Below are 13,930 nucleotides of genomic sequence, written 5' to 3' on the forward strand. Positions count from 1 at the left end.
GGTTGGTTGGTTCTGCAGGGGAACTGAACACATGACCTAGGAGAGGGCTGAGCAGGAGGAGCCTCAACCACAGTAATGGAAATGGAGGAGGAACTCTCTCTCAGGGCGTAGTGGAGCCTGGACAAATGGGAGGGGTGGGGGTGGGGATCTGCAGGCCTGCAGACCAGGGGAGAGACCAGCGGGAGTCCTAGCCTCTCAGCTCTGCTAATGGGGTTTCCAAGAGCGGTGCAGCCATCAGGGAGGTGACAGGGCCACCATCTCATCTCATCAGGGCGTCTCCCCTCCACAAACCACCTTGCCATGCCCTCGAGGTCCCACCACTTCCACTTCCTCCACCAAGAGGGCTGGGGCCGCGTCCTCGCGTCGCAGCAAAGACCTCGCGGAAACTGGGGTCGCCGGTGGGGAGCAGCGACGGGCGGCGGCCGGCGAGCGAGCACGCGAGCGCGCGCCTTCACCCTCCCGCGGGCGCCCGCCTCCATCTCCTCCGCCCTCCCGCGAGCGCGCGCCTCCCGCCTCTGCAACGCCGCCCTGCGGGAGGGCGGGGGCGCGCGGCCGGAAGCGCCTTTCCCGGAAGGCAGGGGGGCGGCGCCGGCCTCGGGGCGGCTGGACGATGGCGGCGGCGCGCCGACTGGCCGCTCAGTGAGCAAGAGCAGCGCATCGGGAGGATGGCCTCGCTCGGGTCGGCCGCTGCCGGGGAACCGGCTGCCGGGGCTGAGGCGGACCTAGGTCCTGCGGTCCCTCCGCCGCCGCCGCCACCGCCCGCGCCCTCGCCGTCCGCTCTCGGGCCGCTGCTGCCCCTGCAGCGGGAGCCGCTGTACAACTGGCAAGCCACCAAGGCGTCGCTGAAGGAGCGCTTCGCCTTCCTCTTCAACTCGGAGCTGCTGAGCGATGTGCGTTTCGTGCTCGGCAAGGGCCGCGGCGCGGCAGCCGCCGGGGGCCCGCAGCGCATCCCCGCCCACCGCTTCGTCCTGGCGGCGGGCAGCGCGGTCTTCGACGCCATGTTCAACGGCGGCATGGCCACGACGTCGGCCGAGATCGAGCTGCCGGACGTGGAGCCCGCCGCCTTCCTGGCGCTGCTGAGGTGAGCGGCGGGCGCGGGGAGCCGGTGGCCGGCGGCCCGGAGGGAGGCGACACCCGGCCGGGCCTGCGCCGACTCCCGGGTGACCTTGGGCCAGGCGCGCCGGCCTCCCTCGGTTCCTTCGCGGCCGTGGATGCTCGGGAAGGTCGGCCAGTGTCGCCAGCCCCAGCGGCGTGCGCTTTGCCGTTGAAGGGCGCTGTCATATTCCAGTGCCGGGCTTCAGGATCAAGTGGGCAGAGTAGAGGACGGGGCGGGCTGTCCTGGTTGCCCACTTGCAAGATTTGTTTTTGTTTGGAGGACGGGGGTAGCCGTAGGATCTTGGAGGACTCGTGTTTTCAGGTTCCGCACGGTTTGTCGTCAAGACCCGGCAAAGTAATAGCCGTAACAGGTACCAGCTGACCTGCTTCGTGTTTCTGCAAACAAAGTGACATTTACTGTATCCGCAACCCGGCTACTGGCGTTGACAGTTTGCTTTCCGATGCTCTGAGAGTAGGAGATTGATAACTGATTAGTTTCCTCTAGTGGAAGGGGGGCGTTATTAGTTTTTATTATTTGTTTTTAATCACGGAAGGCCTGTTAAGGAGGTATGGCGTGTTGTTTACCCCAATTTTACAAGTCTGACTGAGGCCCAGAAAAGCAACTTGGTAACTGAGCCAGCTCCCAGAAGACCATGTGGGCTTCATTCTCCTAGGATGGATTGGCTGCCTGAGTGGTGTGTTTTTAAGATAGCAGTCTTGAGTAATTCTGACGCACACAGGCAGGTCAGTGGAGCAGAAGCTACCACAGAGGCTCGCAGCTTCGTCACAAAGATGTACACGGAGTGGACTAGAAAGCCACTAGAAATAAATGTTGAGGTCCCATTAATGGATGGGTAAAGGACAAGATAAATAGAGAAGAGAAAATACGACTAAAGAATGTTTAACCTCATTAGTAAATGAGGAAGTGAAAATTCAGATAGTGAAGTTTTTTCTTCTCATGAACCCCCACCAATTTTTTTGTTTTGTTTCTGGTTTTGGTTTTCATTTTCTGGGACAGGGTTTTATTTTGTAGACTTGGAACTCAATATGTATACCAAGTTGGCTTCGAACTCATAAAAATCCCCCTATATTCAACCCCCCCATGCTGACCCATTAAAGACTTTTAAAAAAATAACTGTAGGAACGAACACTTTCTGACAAGGATGTTGATGAAAAGCCTTGGGAAAATAGTTAGACACCTTAGGTTTCTTTTCCACACTTAGGAAACGTTGAAAAAAATCTGCGGTAGCTTTCTTCATAATAATGGGGAGAGAAGCCAAGGCAAGGCAATAAAGAGTTCCACAAGCATTGATAGGGCCACTTGACGGACTCTAATGCAGTCGCTGTGACGTTAATGAAAAAGCCGGTAATACTGTGGGGAGTGTTTATGATAGCATTTTGAATTTCCTGCACAGGGTAGCAACTGGGGAGGAAGGGAACAAACGTTTGTACCTAGAGATAGGACAGAAGGAAAACCAATATGCCAGGCAAGATGTGCTGGATTGGAAAGCTCATAGCACTCTTTTCTTTTTTTGTTCTCATGTTTCTAGCATTTAATTCACTTTGATTTATGGGATAGTTGTGCAGCCTGAAGGCTAGCATCTGGGTCATTTGGATTTTGAAGTTGACTAGGAGGACTAGATATTATCTTGTTTAATTATGCAGTTTAGAAGTCTTTCTTAAAATGATAGGGCCAGAGAGGTAGCACAATGAAGACCTGAATTAGCTACCTGTGACCGACCTGAAGGGAGAGAACTTGCACCTGCAAGCTGCCCTCCACCTCCATATGTGTGCCGTTGTGTGCCTGCCTGCACACACATCCATTTGTGTGCCTGCCTACACATACATCCATATGTTGCCGCTGCATGCCTGCCTACACATACATCCATATGTGTGCCGCTCTGTGCCTGCCTACACAGATTTCCAGGAAACAAAAAGAATACAAAATGATTCTTTGGCCACCTGCACCACGATCCACTGGGAGGTTAAGTTTATACTCTCTCCTTTTCTTATGTTAAGAGGTGAAACCTTAAAGCATTGTAAGTACTTTTCCTAAGTGATATTTACACTGGCTAAATTTGAGAACTATCGCTCTAAAACTGTTAGGGATAGAATAAAATTATAGAGGGGGCTATTTCATACTTTTGTTTCTAATTTGTATTTTCATTGAATGTGCTAATCGGTTTAAAGAGGAAATAAGTGAATTTTAGAACCCCTGAAATATACAGTGCCATTTGAGTTCTCATTTTTTGTTTTTAGTAAATTATATATTTTCATGATATTCAGGTTCTGGTCATTTTTTTATTCTGAAATGAATGCCTAGACTAATTTCACTTAGGTATTAATTAACTTTGAAACATTGATATACTTAATACTGTGTGAAAAAATCTGGTGGACCTTTTTGAACTGGAAAGTCAACTGAGCTGTATTTTTATTGTGTTTTGTTTGTTTGGCTGGTTTTGTTTTGTTGTTGTTTTTGGTTTTATTTGGTTTGTTTTGTTTTTGGAGACAAGGTCTCTGTGTAGCCCTGGCTGTCCTAGAACTGACTCTGCAGACCAGGCTGGCTTCAGACTCACAGAGATCCACCTGCCTCTGCCTCCCGATTGCTGGAATTAAAGCTGTGCGCCACCACCACTTGGCTTTATTTTTATTGTTTTTACAATCTAAATTAATTACATTACTTACAGGCTTATGAACTTGGGTTTCAAACTCTTTAATAAACTGCTCACTTAAAGCCCTCTGACTTCTAAACGGCATTCTTGTTCATTTGAGAAATATTGTGTCTCTCTGGCAGCTTACGTTTTTGGTGTAGGGTACAGCACAGTGAACAAGGAAAAGTCCCTGCGCTCATGAAGTGAATAGTTAAGGGCAGACTAGGAGAATACAATATTAAGAATTGACAGTATTTTGAAGAAAAATGGTCATGCCATAAGAGAAAGAGCTTTCTCAGGAGAGGGGAAGCATATTTTAGAATTTTAACTTTCTCCTGTTAAAGAAACCACCAGCGTAAACTCGTGTGGTTTAAGGAGATAAAAGATGATAGTGATAAAAAGATCTGCGGAGTGCAGGGCTTTGACAGACTGAGGAAGGACTTTTGAGTTCCATCTCAGGTGTGAGAAAACTTGCAGAGGGTTTTCTTTCAGTGGAGTGCTGTGATCATATTTACATCTTAAAAACTCTGGCTGTTACTGGCGATTAGAAGGGGAGTAAAAGGGGAAGCAGGATGATAAAGGAAGAGGTTTTGCTGCAGTCTACCTTGGTAAGAGATGATGGTGAGCTGCCCCGGAGGGAGTGGGTATGATGAGAAGTGGTCACATTCTGGTTATATTTGGAGGGTAGAAGCAGAGAAAGTTAAGAATGAATGACAGTAAATGATTTAACGGAATGAAACTAACTTGGGAAAGAGTGGATGGCATAGGGAAGGGTGAGCCTGGAGACCTCTCAGCTCACAGGTGTAGGGAAAGGGAGATGAAACATGATATATGGTAGCTGTCAGGGAAGTGAGACAGGAAGCTGGAGCATCCCGAGACCAGTCATAGGAAACGAGTGTGGAAACATTTCCTGCTCCGGGGTGGTCAGCTGCGGGGATGGCACCCAGGGTGACCTGGAAGTGAGCACGTGATGGTGAGATGAGATGTGAGCCATTGATAACCCTGGGAGGGCAAACAAAACACCAACGTGCTCTTCCTCAGGACTCCTTGGGAAGAGACCTGTGGCCTTGATTTCAAGTTGTAGTTTTGGTGCTCTTGTTTTCTGCACGCACATTTCTCCTTGCTTGGCCATGCCCTGCGCTTCTCTAGCCAGACTGCTGTCTTTAGACAGTGTGTGTTAGCTCCCGTCTCTGTGATTCCGAGTCACTTAGGAACTTTTGTCTGTTGGATACAGTTTAATACTTCGCAGGTATTAAAGGGCCTTGTGATGTGATCCCCTTCCCTTTTCCTCTGTCTACTCAGTGTCCTCACCTAATTACTGGTGGCGTTTTCCTTCTTCAGTGTCTGCCTCCTCTAACTGTATATCGCCTTTACCCAGAAGACAGTAACTATTATATTTCAGGTAATAATTTTGGGTTTTCCTTTTTTGATTAAATCACTGTTTCTTTCCCCTGTGGGCAGATTTGTACACCAGTTCATTTAATCTCTTGGGTGTTTTGGTTACATGTTGTCCTAGAACAAACCACTCTTAACACCTGGTGGTTTTAAACAGCCAGGTCATTATCTTCAGAGTTGTGTGGGCTGATGGGATCACCTGGGTGATTGTTTGGCATATCTTTAAGGTTTCATGAATTGATTTCAGATAGCATCTAAGGTTGGTATTGGGTGGAGGATTTGACTCAGATTCTGAGATCCTTTCCATGAACCTCTTCTTGCTGGTCGTCTTGGACATGAGTAGGAACTGCCAGGTATTCTTAAAGTGTAGGCTCCAAACTGACACAGTGGCTTCACACACTTGTTGATGAAGAGTGACTGGGAGTTATGTGACCCAGCAAAGGTCTATGTAGCAGCATTAATGTGGGAAGGCATGGTTTAATGTGAGCATCTTAAGTGTTTGCATTTGTAAGATATTTTTATCTGGAAGCAGAACAGCTGCTAACTACTGAATTTAGAGTTGACCCTGAACACACATATAAAATCAGAACGTGAATGACAAAGGCAGACAGAACATATGCATTTTAAGGAAACATGAATTTGAGGGAAAAGAAGAAACCTAAACATTTCTGTTAAGTTTCTTGGAAACCTGTGGAAGTTTTTGTATCCATAAAACAAAGACATAAAGTTGTGGAGGGAAGAAGAAAGATTAATCAGGAACAATGCAGGAGTTTTTAGAAATTTGAATATCATTGCCGGTTTGGAAGTGGGGTAGGATTAGAAAAGAGGGAAAAGAAATACGCTAAAATACAGAGGAAAAAATTTGAATGAGATCAAATTTAATAAGCAGATAGCATTTACTCAGATTAACTTGTGCCGGGCTCTACTGAAATTCTGTGTTTTAGGTTGTAGTCATCCTCACCGCAACATTGCCAGTAGGTACTGTTGTTTCCTTCTCCTTGGAGGCTCACAGGGGGATAATTTGCTTAAAGCCACACAGCAAGTAAAGGGTAGCACTGGCTCAGACCCACACAATTCCTTTATCTTTTCCTATCTCATGTTTTTTTTTTTTTTTTTTTTTTTTTTTCAAGACAGGGTTTCTCCGTAGCTTTTGGTTCCTGTCCTGGAACTAGCTCTTGTAGACCAGGCTGGCCTCGAACTCACAGAGATCCGCCTGCCTCTGCCTCTGCCTCCCGAGTGCTGGGATTAAAGGCGTGCGCCACCACCGCCCGGCCTCATATGTATTTTTTAAAGATTTATTTATTATGTATACAGTGGTCTGCTTGCATGACAGAAGAGGGCACCAGATCTCATTACTGATGGTTTTGAACCACCATGTGGTTTCTAGGAATTGAACTCAGGACCTCTGGAAAAGCAGCCAGTGCTTTTAACTCCGAGCCATCTCTCCAGCCTCTCTCACATGTATTATTAATAGAGATTTGGTTGAGTCCATGGATATGTAACCTGTGGATACAGGCCAACTGGATTATTATTATTTTATTCCCCTAAATAAAGCCGCAGCACCCTAATCTGTGGCCATTGAGCTAATTCCAGAATGACTATGAAAAATTTTAAAGAATAAGAAGGCTAGCCGGGCAGTGGTGGCGCACGCCTTTAATCCCAGCACTCGGGAGGCAGAGGCAGGCGGATCTCTGGGAGTTCGAGGCCAGCCTGGTCTACAGAGCTAGTTCCGGGATGGGCACCAAAGTTACAGAGAAACCCTGTCTCGAAAAACCAAAAAAAAAAAAAAAAGAATAAGAAGGCTTTGCTATCAAGAAATGACTCTTAACATTTGGAAATGCGACCTTAGCAAACTGTAGGTTTACTCAGGTGGACATCTCTGATGAGGGCGACATTAGTGAACTGCTGTTCTAGGACGCCGCTGTGGAGCGCTATAAGGAGCCAGAGTTTCACTTAAGGGACATGTATTTGTTTGGTCTCCTGAGCACTGCTCAGCCTCCTCTGAAAGTGGAAATACTTCGTACCTCGCAGGAATAAGAATACGATGTTTGTACAGGTTCGTCTTACCCTGATGTAAATTTCAGGGGTTTTGTTTGTTTGCTCATTAAAGTTTAATTCTGGTGGGATTGCTTTGTTTAAAACAATGCTGATTATCTATTTAAAATTTTCCATTGCTTTTTAGATTTTTGTATTCAGATGAAGTTCAGATTGGTCCAGAAACCGTCATGACCACTCTTTATACCGCTAAGAAATATGCAGTCCCTGCCCTGGAAGCACACTGTGTAGACTTTCTCACCAAACACCTTAGGGCGGATAATGCCTTTATGTTGCTTACTCAGGTAAGTAAATAGAGCTAAAATAGTAGCTTAAAAACTGGGCATGAATTCGAGGCCAGCCTGGTCTACAGAGCTAGTTCCGGGACAGGCACCAAAGCTACAGAGACCCTGTCTCGAAAAACCAAAAAAAAAGAAAAAAAAAAAACCGACATGAGCTGGGTGAGGTGGTGCTTGCTTTTATCCCAGCTCTTGGTATAAGTGTTGTAGCTTGGATGGAAAGGTATCCTGGCAGTCGGGAGCCAAAGAATACCAAAAAGTCACACCACACAACAAACTTTGCAAGAGATTTATTGGGAAGGAAAGACTAGTGAGAGTGGCTGCTTCTGCTTGGGGAGACAAAGCAGAGAACTGGGCAGAACACAATTTTATATAGGGTTTCTTTGCAGGCGCTGGGGTGGGGGAAGCTTTCCAGGGTGGTCGGATCTGGGGACAGGCTCAGGGATGGGCGTGGGTTTTTTCCTAAAGAGCAGAGCCTGGCCTCTGGTCTGGGAATGGACAGTTAGGGCCCTTGGGGAAATTTGTGGAGGGGGTGGAGCCTGGCCTGTGGAGCTCCTCATAGGTGGGCTCAGCCTCAACGGGTCCCAGCTGCCAGAGGTCTCCAAGAAGTTACTTATAAGAACTCTCTGCCCATCTAAATTTGAGGCCAATCTGGTTGATCTGCAGAGTAAGTTCCAGGACAGCCAAGGCTTCATAGAGAAACCCTGTTTCAAAACAACCAACAAAACAATAGAAACTAAACATAAACATAATTATATATAAATATTAATATTTTCTGTTTAATTCTAGATCATTATTTTAAAGTATGTAGTTATTTTTGTATATATAGTTAATTTTGTGATTATTTGGGAAAATACGTATTTATAAGATTTTTAGAATAGAAATGTAAATTGATAGGCTCAGTCATAGGAAAAGAAACTGAAGCCTTTATAAGTGTGGTTAAGTGATATTAGGTTAGAAAGCTATGTAGGATTTGAGAAGTCATTAAAATACATTATTTTTTTTCTATGATTGAGAGTATGATACAATGAAATTTTCAGATCTTCAATTTTTGCTAGGTCTGAAATAAAAATTGAGTATTTAATATTAGAGGGATTCTAATATTTGACTATTGTTTATTTCTGTGCCTACGCCTGGAAGCTTCCTGACCATTACTGGAGCAGTAATGGTATTAGGTTTATATGAAATACTCTCCGTACCACATTAAGTACAATCCATATAGAAAAGTACATATAGTACCAGTATACAGTTTGATTTTTTTTTAATGTTTTTATCGAGCTATATATTTTCTCCGCTCCTCTCCCTTCCTCCCCCTTCCCCTTCTTCCTTCTCCCATGATCCCCAAACTCCCAATGGTAATGTTTTTATAAACTGAACATAACTAAAGGACCATTAGCCATCCCTAAATGTATTATTTAGCATTCTTTTAAGTGTCTGTAATCTGAGATTTTTTTATGAAAATAAATTATTTCTCTTTAAACAGTGTTATAATACTTTTATATGAATGGTTTTACAATGGCAGCACTCAGGAAGCTGAAGCAGGAGGGTTACTTTGAGTTCAGAAGTTTGAGACTAGTCTGGACAACATTTTTTTTTTTTGGTTTTTCGAAACAGGGTTTTTCTGTGGTTTTGGAGCCTGTCCTGGAACTAGCTCTTGTAGACCAGGCTGGTCTCGAACTCACAGAGATCCGCCTGCCTCTGCCTCCCAAGTGCTGGGATTAAAGGCGTGCGCCACCACCGCCCGGCCTGGACAACATTTTGCAACTGTGAAATAATATGTATTCCTGCTGAATTTTAGTACTAGAAGTAATTACTGCTGAGTCTTAGGTCATTTCACATTTTATAAATGAGAATTAAAATCCGGGCAATTTAACTGCCTGTCTAAAACCTCACAGTAAGTGGTACCAGGGCCCGAAGCTTATCTTTACAGTTGTTTATCCTGTCATGTAGGAAACATTGGGTGCTTGGAAAACAGACTTCTTCTTTGTTGTTGTTGTTGTTTGTTGTTTGTTTTTTCAAGACAGGGTTTCCCTGTAGCTTTGGAACCTGTCCTGGAACTAGCTCTTGTAGACCAAACTGGCCTCGAGATCCTCGAGATCTTGTAGACCAGAGATCCGCCTGCCTCTGCCTCATGAGTGCTGGGATTAAAGGCATGCACCACCACCGCCCAGCTGAAATCAGACTTCTTTTATTAAATATTTGTAGCAGAATGTATTGGATAATGGCTATTGAGTCGGGTACCTTTCTTAGTATTTTATCTATGGCAATTTAGTCCTTATTATAACTTCATGAACTGTTACCATTAAGAAACTGAAAGTCTGAGAAGGTTTAGGGAAGGAGCAAGGTTATGTGCTCAATCCAAGAGATGGGCAGAAATTGAGGCAGAGGTGAAATAGCTTAACTAAAGCTATATAACAAATATGTGCTATTTCCTACATTAATATCTAATAAATAAGTTGATACTAAGATTGATAAGATTGTTGTTCAAGGAGTTTTAATGTATTGGAACAGATTAAGTAACAACTTTTCTTTGCTTTTGAGACAGGGTCAGGGTTTCTCTGTGTAGTGCTGACTTTCCAGGCTGCCTAGAACTCAGAGATCCACCTGCCTCTGCCACCCCAGTGCTGGGACTAACGGCGTGTACCACTATGCTTAGCTAAGTAACAACTTTGGTCTGAGATGGGACCTGAGAATCTGTATCTTTAATAGGCTTTAAGTTGACCCCAGTGGTCCTGATCCACACTTTGATTAGCAGGCATGTTAATATGAGGGGGGAAAACCGAAAACCAAAATACTTCAGTCCTGTTGGTCTGAGGGCCTGAGAACCAGAATCACATCACGACCATATCAGTAAACTTTGACCTATCATGAAAGTGATTTAAAGTAAGCCCAATCATTCACTTGAATCTGTAGAAGTTCACTCTAAAACAGAGAGTATATTCTACATGATTTAATTTATATGAAGAACACCATTTGTGATTTATTCCCAGGGATGGTGCTAAAGTAAATACTGAGAAACTTACTGCTGACAGCAGTAGATTGCATACAGAACTATTGCTCATAGTGTCTTAGAGGTAACAAATGGTTACTACCATACAAGTTTGGACAGAACTTATTTTTCCTAGCTTGAAAGATTAATGTTTTTCCTGAGCACCAAGTAAAAAATAATCTGACTAGCCAATTAAAATATCTGTTGATTATCTGGGCCTGTTGGCACATTCCTTTAATCCCAGCACTTAGAGAACAAAGACAGGCAGATTTCTGTGTGTTTGAGGCCAGCCATGTCTACATAGTAAGTTCCAATATAGCTAAAGCTACATAGACCCTGTTTCAAAAAAAAAAAAAAGTGAAGCAAAAACCTATTTGATAGAGTTTTACTTTATAAAAAAATGCATTAAATTTTCTTTAAGAATGTACAAACTCTGGTTTTAGACTGGATCCTGTACTGCAAGGGAAAATGTTACAAAAATAGGATCAGGTCAAAGTTATAAAACTGAAATCAGCCAACATTGGTAAATTAGCAGATTAGTAAATATTATATTAATTTTGTATTTACCAAAGCTAAGATTATGTGAGAATATCTTATTCTTAGGAAGTTTAAAAGCCCACAATATATGCAGCTTATTCTCATGGCCCAGTCCCTCACAAATGGTGTATGTATACACAAGTTTGTGTGGAGGAAAGAGAGTAAGATAGAGTAGATAACTTTTAGATAGGTAATCTGATACAGGGTACATTGAGGATGGCCGGGAGGACATGCGCACGCGCATTCAAGCAAGCACACTATCCTTAATCTTTCTACAAATTCAAAATTCCAAATTTTATGGAAAAATCACATGAAATAGAGTTAATATTATATATATTTTTAAATATTTATTATGTATACAATATTCTGTCTGTGTGTATGCCTGAAGGCCAGAAGAGGGCGCCAGACCTCTTTACAGATGGTTGTGAGCCACCATGTGGTTGCTGGGAATTGAACTCAGGACCTTTGGAAGAGCAGGCAATGCTCTTAACCACTGAGCCATCTCTCCAGCCCGAGTTAATATTATATTAATACCTTTTTATTATTTAAAGCTAAAATTAGCAGATTGACAAAAGCAAATTAATATAAACAAGCCCAATGTGTAATCTAATGAGAACATTTATTCATTTGCATCTGAATTACTGAATCTGGGTTGGAAAAGTGACTCAGCGAAGTGCTTATTGTAGAATCCAGAGGACATGCATTCAGATCCCTAACACTCAGATGAAACACCATGCATCTGTAACACCGGCAGTGATGGGCAGAGACAGGTAGACACTGGAGACTCCTAGCCAGCCAGCCTACCTGAGCTGCTGAGCTTCAGGTTCAGTGAGAGACCCTGTTTCTAAATAGAAAATGAAGAGTGGCAGAAGAAAGCATTTAGCATCATCCCTGGCTTCTGTGTGCATATGAGTGGGCATATACCACACAGTATGCTCATATCTGCTATACACATGTGCACACACATGCACAGAAACTCAGCTGTTGAATCCACTAAGCTGAATTTTATTGGGGCTTAAGAGATGGCTCAGCAGTTAAAGAGCATTTGCTGCTCTCATAGAGGACCTAGGTTTAGTTTCCAGCACTGAATGATGTCTTAACCTTTTTAACTCCATTTCTAGGGGACCCAAAGCTCTTTGGTGTATGCAGACAGCAAGCACACACACAGTACCTATATATACATGCATGCAAAACACTCAGACACATAAAATAAAAATAAATAAATCTTTAAGAGAAGAATTTTACCTAAAATTAAGTGAAGACTGCAGTCATGTCATGTTATGTGGTTAGTTCGTTGGGTGCCAGAGCTGGTGCTCTAAACCTCTTCACCACCGTCCCCTCACAGCAGGAAATGTTAAAACAAACAACCAAACGGATCTGTTTTTATCCTTAACAGTTGATGTTCTGGTTCTGGTGATGGTAGGACTAAAATTTTAAATACTAGTCTGCAATATTTCTAACTACATGACCTTAGACAAATAGATGCACATCACTGGATGGGGTGCTTTCTCTAATCCAGGTGTTCAGGATCAGACTAAGTGATGAGAAAGAAAATAGGCTGTAAAGGATATGCATATGAAAGTCAGAGTAGCAAGATGTTGATAATGTGAATTCATTGCTCAGTGAAACATTGGCTTCTTTAGCCTTCCAGTTTTCATTGTTGGTATCTTTACATAATTAGCAATTACAGTCGTCTACAGTATCAGCTTTGATTGTGCACAGCCTACAGTAACTGAAAGTAAGCTGGCTTTCTTTCTGTGTGTAGGCGCGGTTATTTGACGAGCCTCAGCTGGCCAGTCTTTGTCTCGACACGATAGACAAAAGTACGATGGATGCAATAAGCGCAGAAGGGTTTACTGACATTGACATAGGTGAGTTCTCCGTGACCAGAGTGTTTGTATTTTAAATACAGTGATGTCTTGTCTGCCTTGTTGGAAAACTGTGTGTAAATTAGTGTTTCTTTCCAAATAACTGAAGGATACTTCCATATTAGTTGTTCTTTATTTCATTTTAATGAAAATACTCCTGAAAGTCCTAACTACCTCAGTGTAATCCAAAATGTGCCAGATAACTAAGATAGCACGCCATCTTCATGGGATTGTACTAGGATCCTAGAACAAGTCTAGAGTAAAATGTGTTTGTCAACTAATCACTAGTTAGAGTTGTCAGAACAAAATATGTGACCATTAGGTTTTAGCATGTTAGTGGGGATAGCTAGCATGTAGCAGTGACGTTTACCTTTCTAAGTAGGTATCAGACATGGGGAAAATAATTACTTGGCAACTACAGAAAATGGAGATGTTACTTTAAATTGGGCTGTGTTAGGTAAATTATGGCAAAAGAAGTTCTGATATGAGCCTTAAGGAATGGATGGCATCGGACTGGGGATGACTTAGTGGTAGGTTGCTTGCCTGGCGTGCATGAGGCCGTTTCCATCCCCAGCACCATAAGAAACAAAGTCCCCGTGTAGTGAAGGTGACAGCAGTAGAGGCGGTGGCACCACACAGAGTGTGTGGAGTCAGGAAGTGCTGGCAGGTTGTTCAGGTGACAAAGGACCATGCAGTGACAGGCTTAGGATTCGAACTTTGTTTTGTAGAAGAAGAAAGCTAATTCCCATAGCTTTAAATGATCTTTTCTTTTTTTTATGGTGAATTGGAATTATATGTTTTAGTCTCTCTCAAATAGCCTGTTGTCTGTTTCATTTGTACATTTTTAAAAAGATATTTCATACAGAGCAGTCAAAAGAGCGCTGTTGATTTCCTTTCCTGTTTTAGGACTCTCCAGTTCTCTTCTGGTGTTTTCAGTATTCCCCAAGAAGTCTGATGCTCTTAGTCACAGCAGGAAATGCTCCTCAGTCTAATATATTTTTAGACCCGATTGCTCAAGCTTAAACTTAATCTTGATTATTCTTTTTCATTTGTGCCCCACAT

At 43.4% G+C, this 13,930-nt stretch overlaps 1 protein-coding gene across 1 annotated transcript in view; it reads left to right on the forward strand.

The window, feature by feature from the left end:
* Positions 1–537: 537 nt before the first annotated feature.
* The window catches only part of Btbd1 (BTB domain containing 1), a 35,849-nt gene continuing 22,456 nt past the window's right edge, over positions 538–13,930 (forward strand). The window contains exons 1-3 of the mRNA XM_057756221.1: positions 538–1,081; positions 7,324–7,480; positions 12,766–12,871. Coding sequence (XP_057612204.1) covers positions 666–1,081; positions 7,324–7,480; positions 12,766–12,871 — 679 coding nt within the window. The 5' untranslated portion in view covers positions 538–665. The remainder of the gene's footprint in view (positions 1,082–7,323; positions 7,481–12,765; positions 12,872–13,930) is intronic.

Source organism: Chionomys nivalis, chromosome 23, assembly GCF_950005125.1.
Source record: "Chionomys nivalis chromosome 23, mChiNiv1.1, whole genome shotgun sequence".
NCBI classification, from domain to species: Eukaryota; Metazoa; Chordata; class Mammalia; order Rodentia; family Cricetidae; genus Chionomys; species Chionomys nivalis.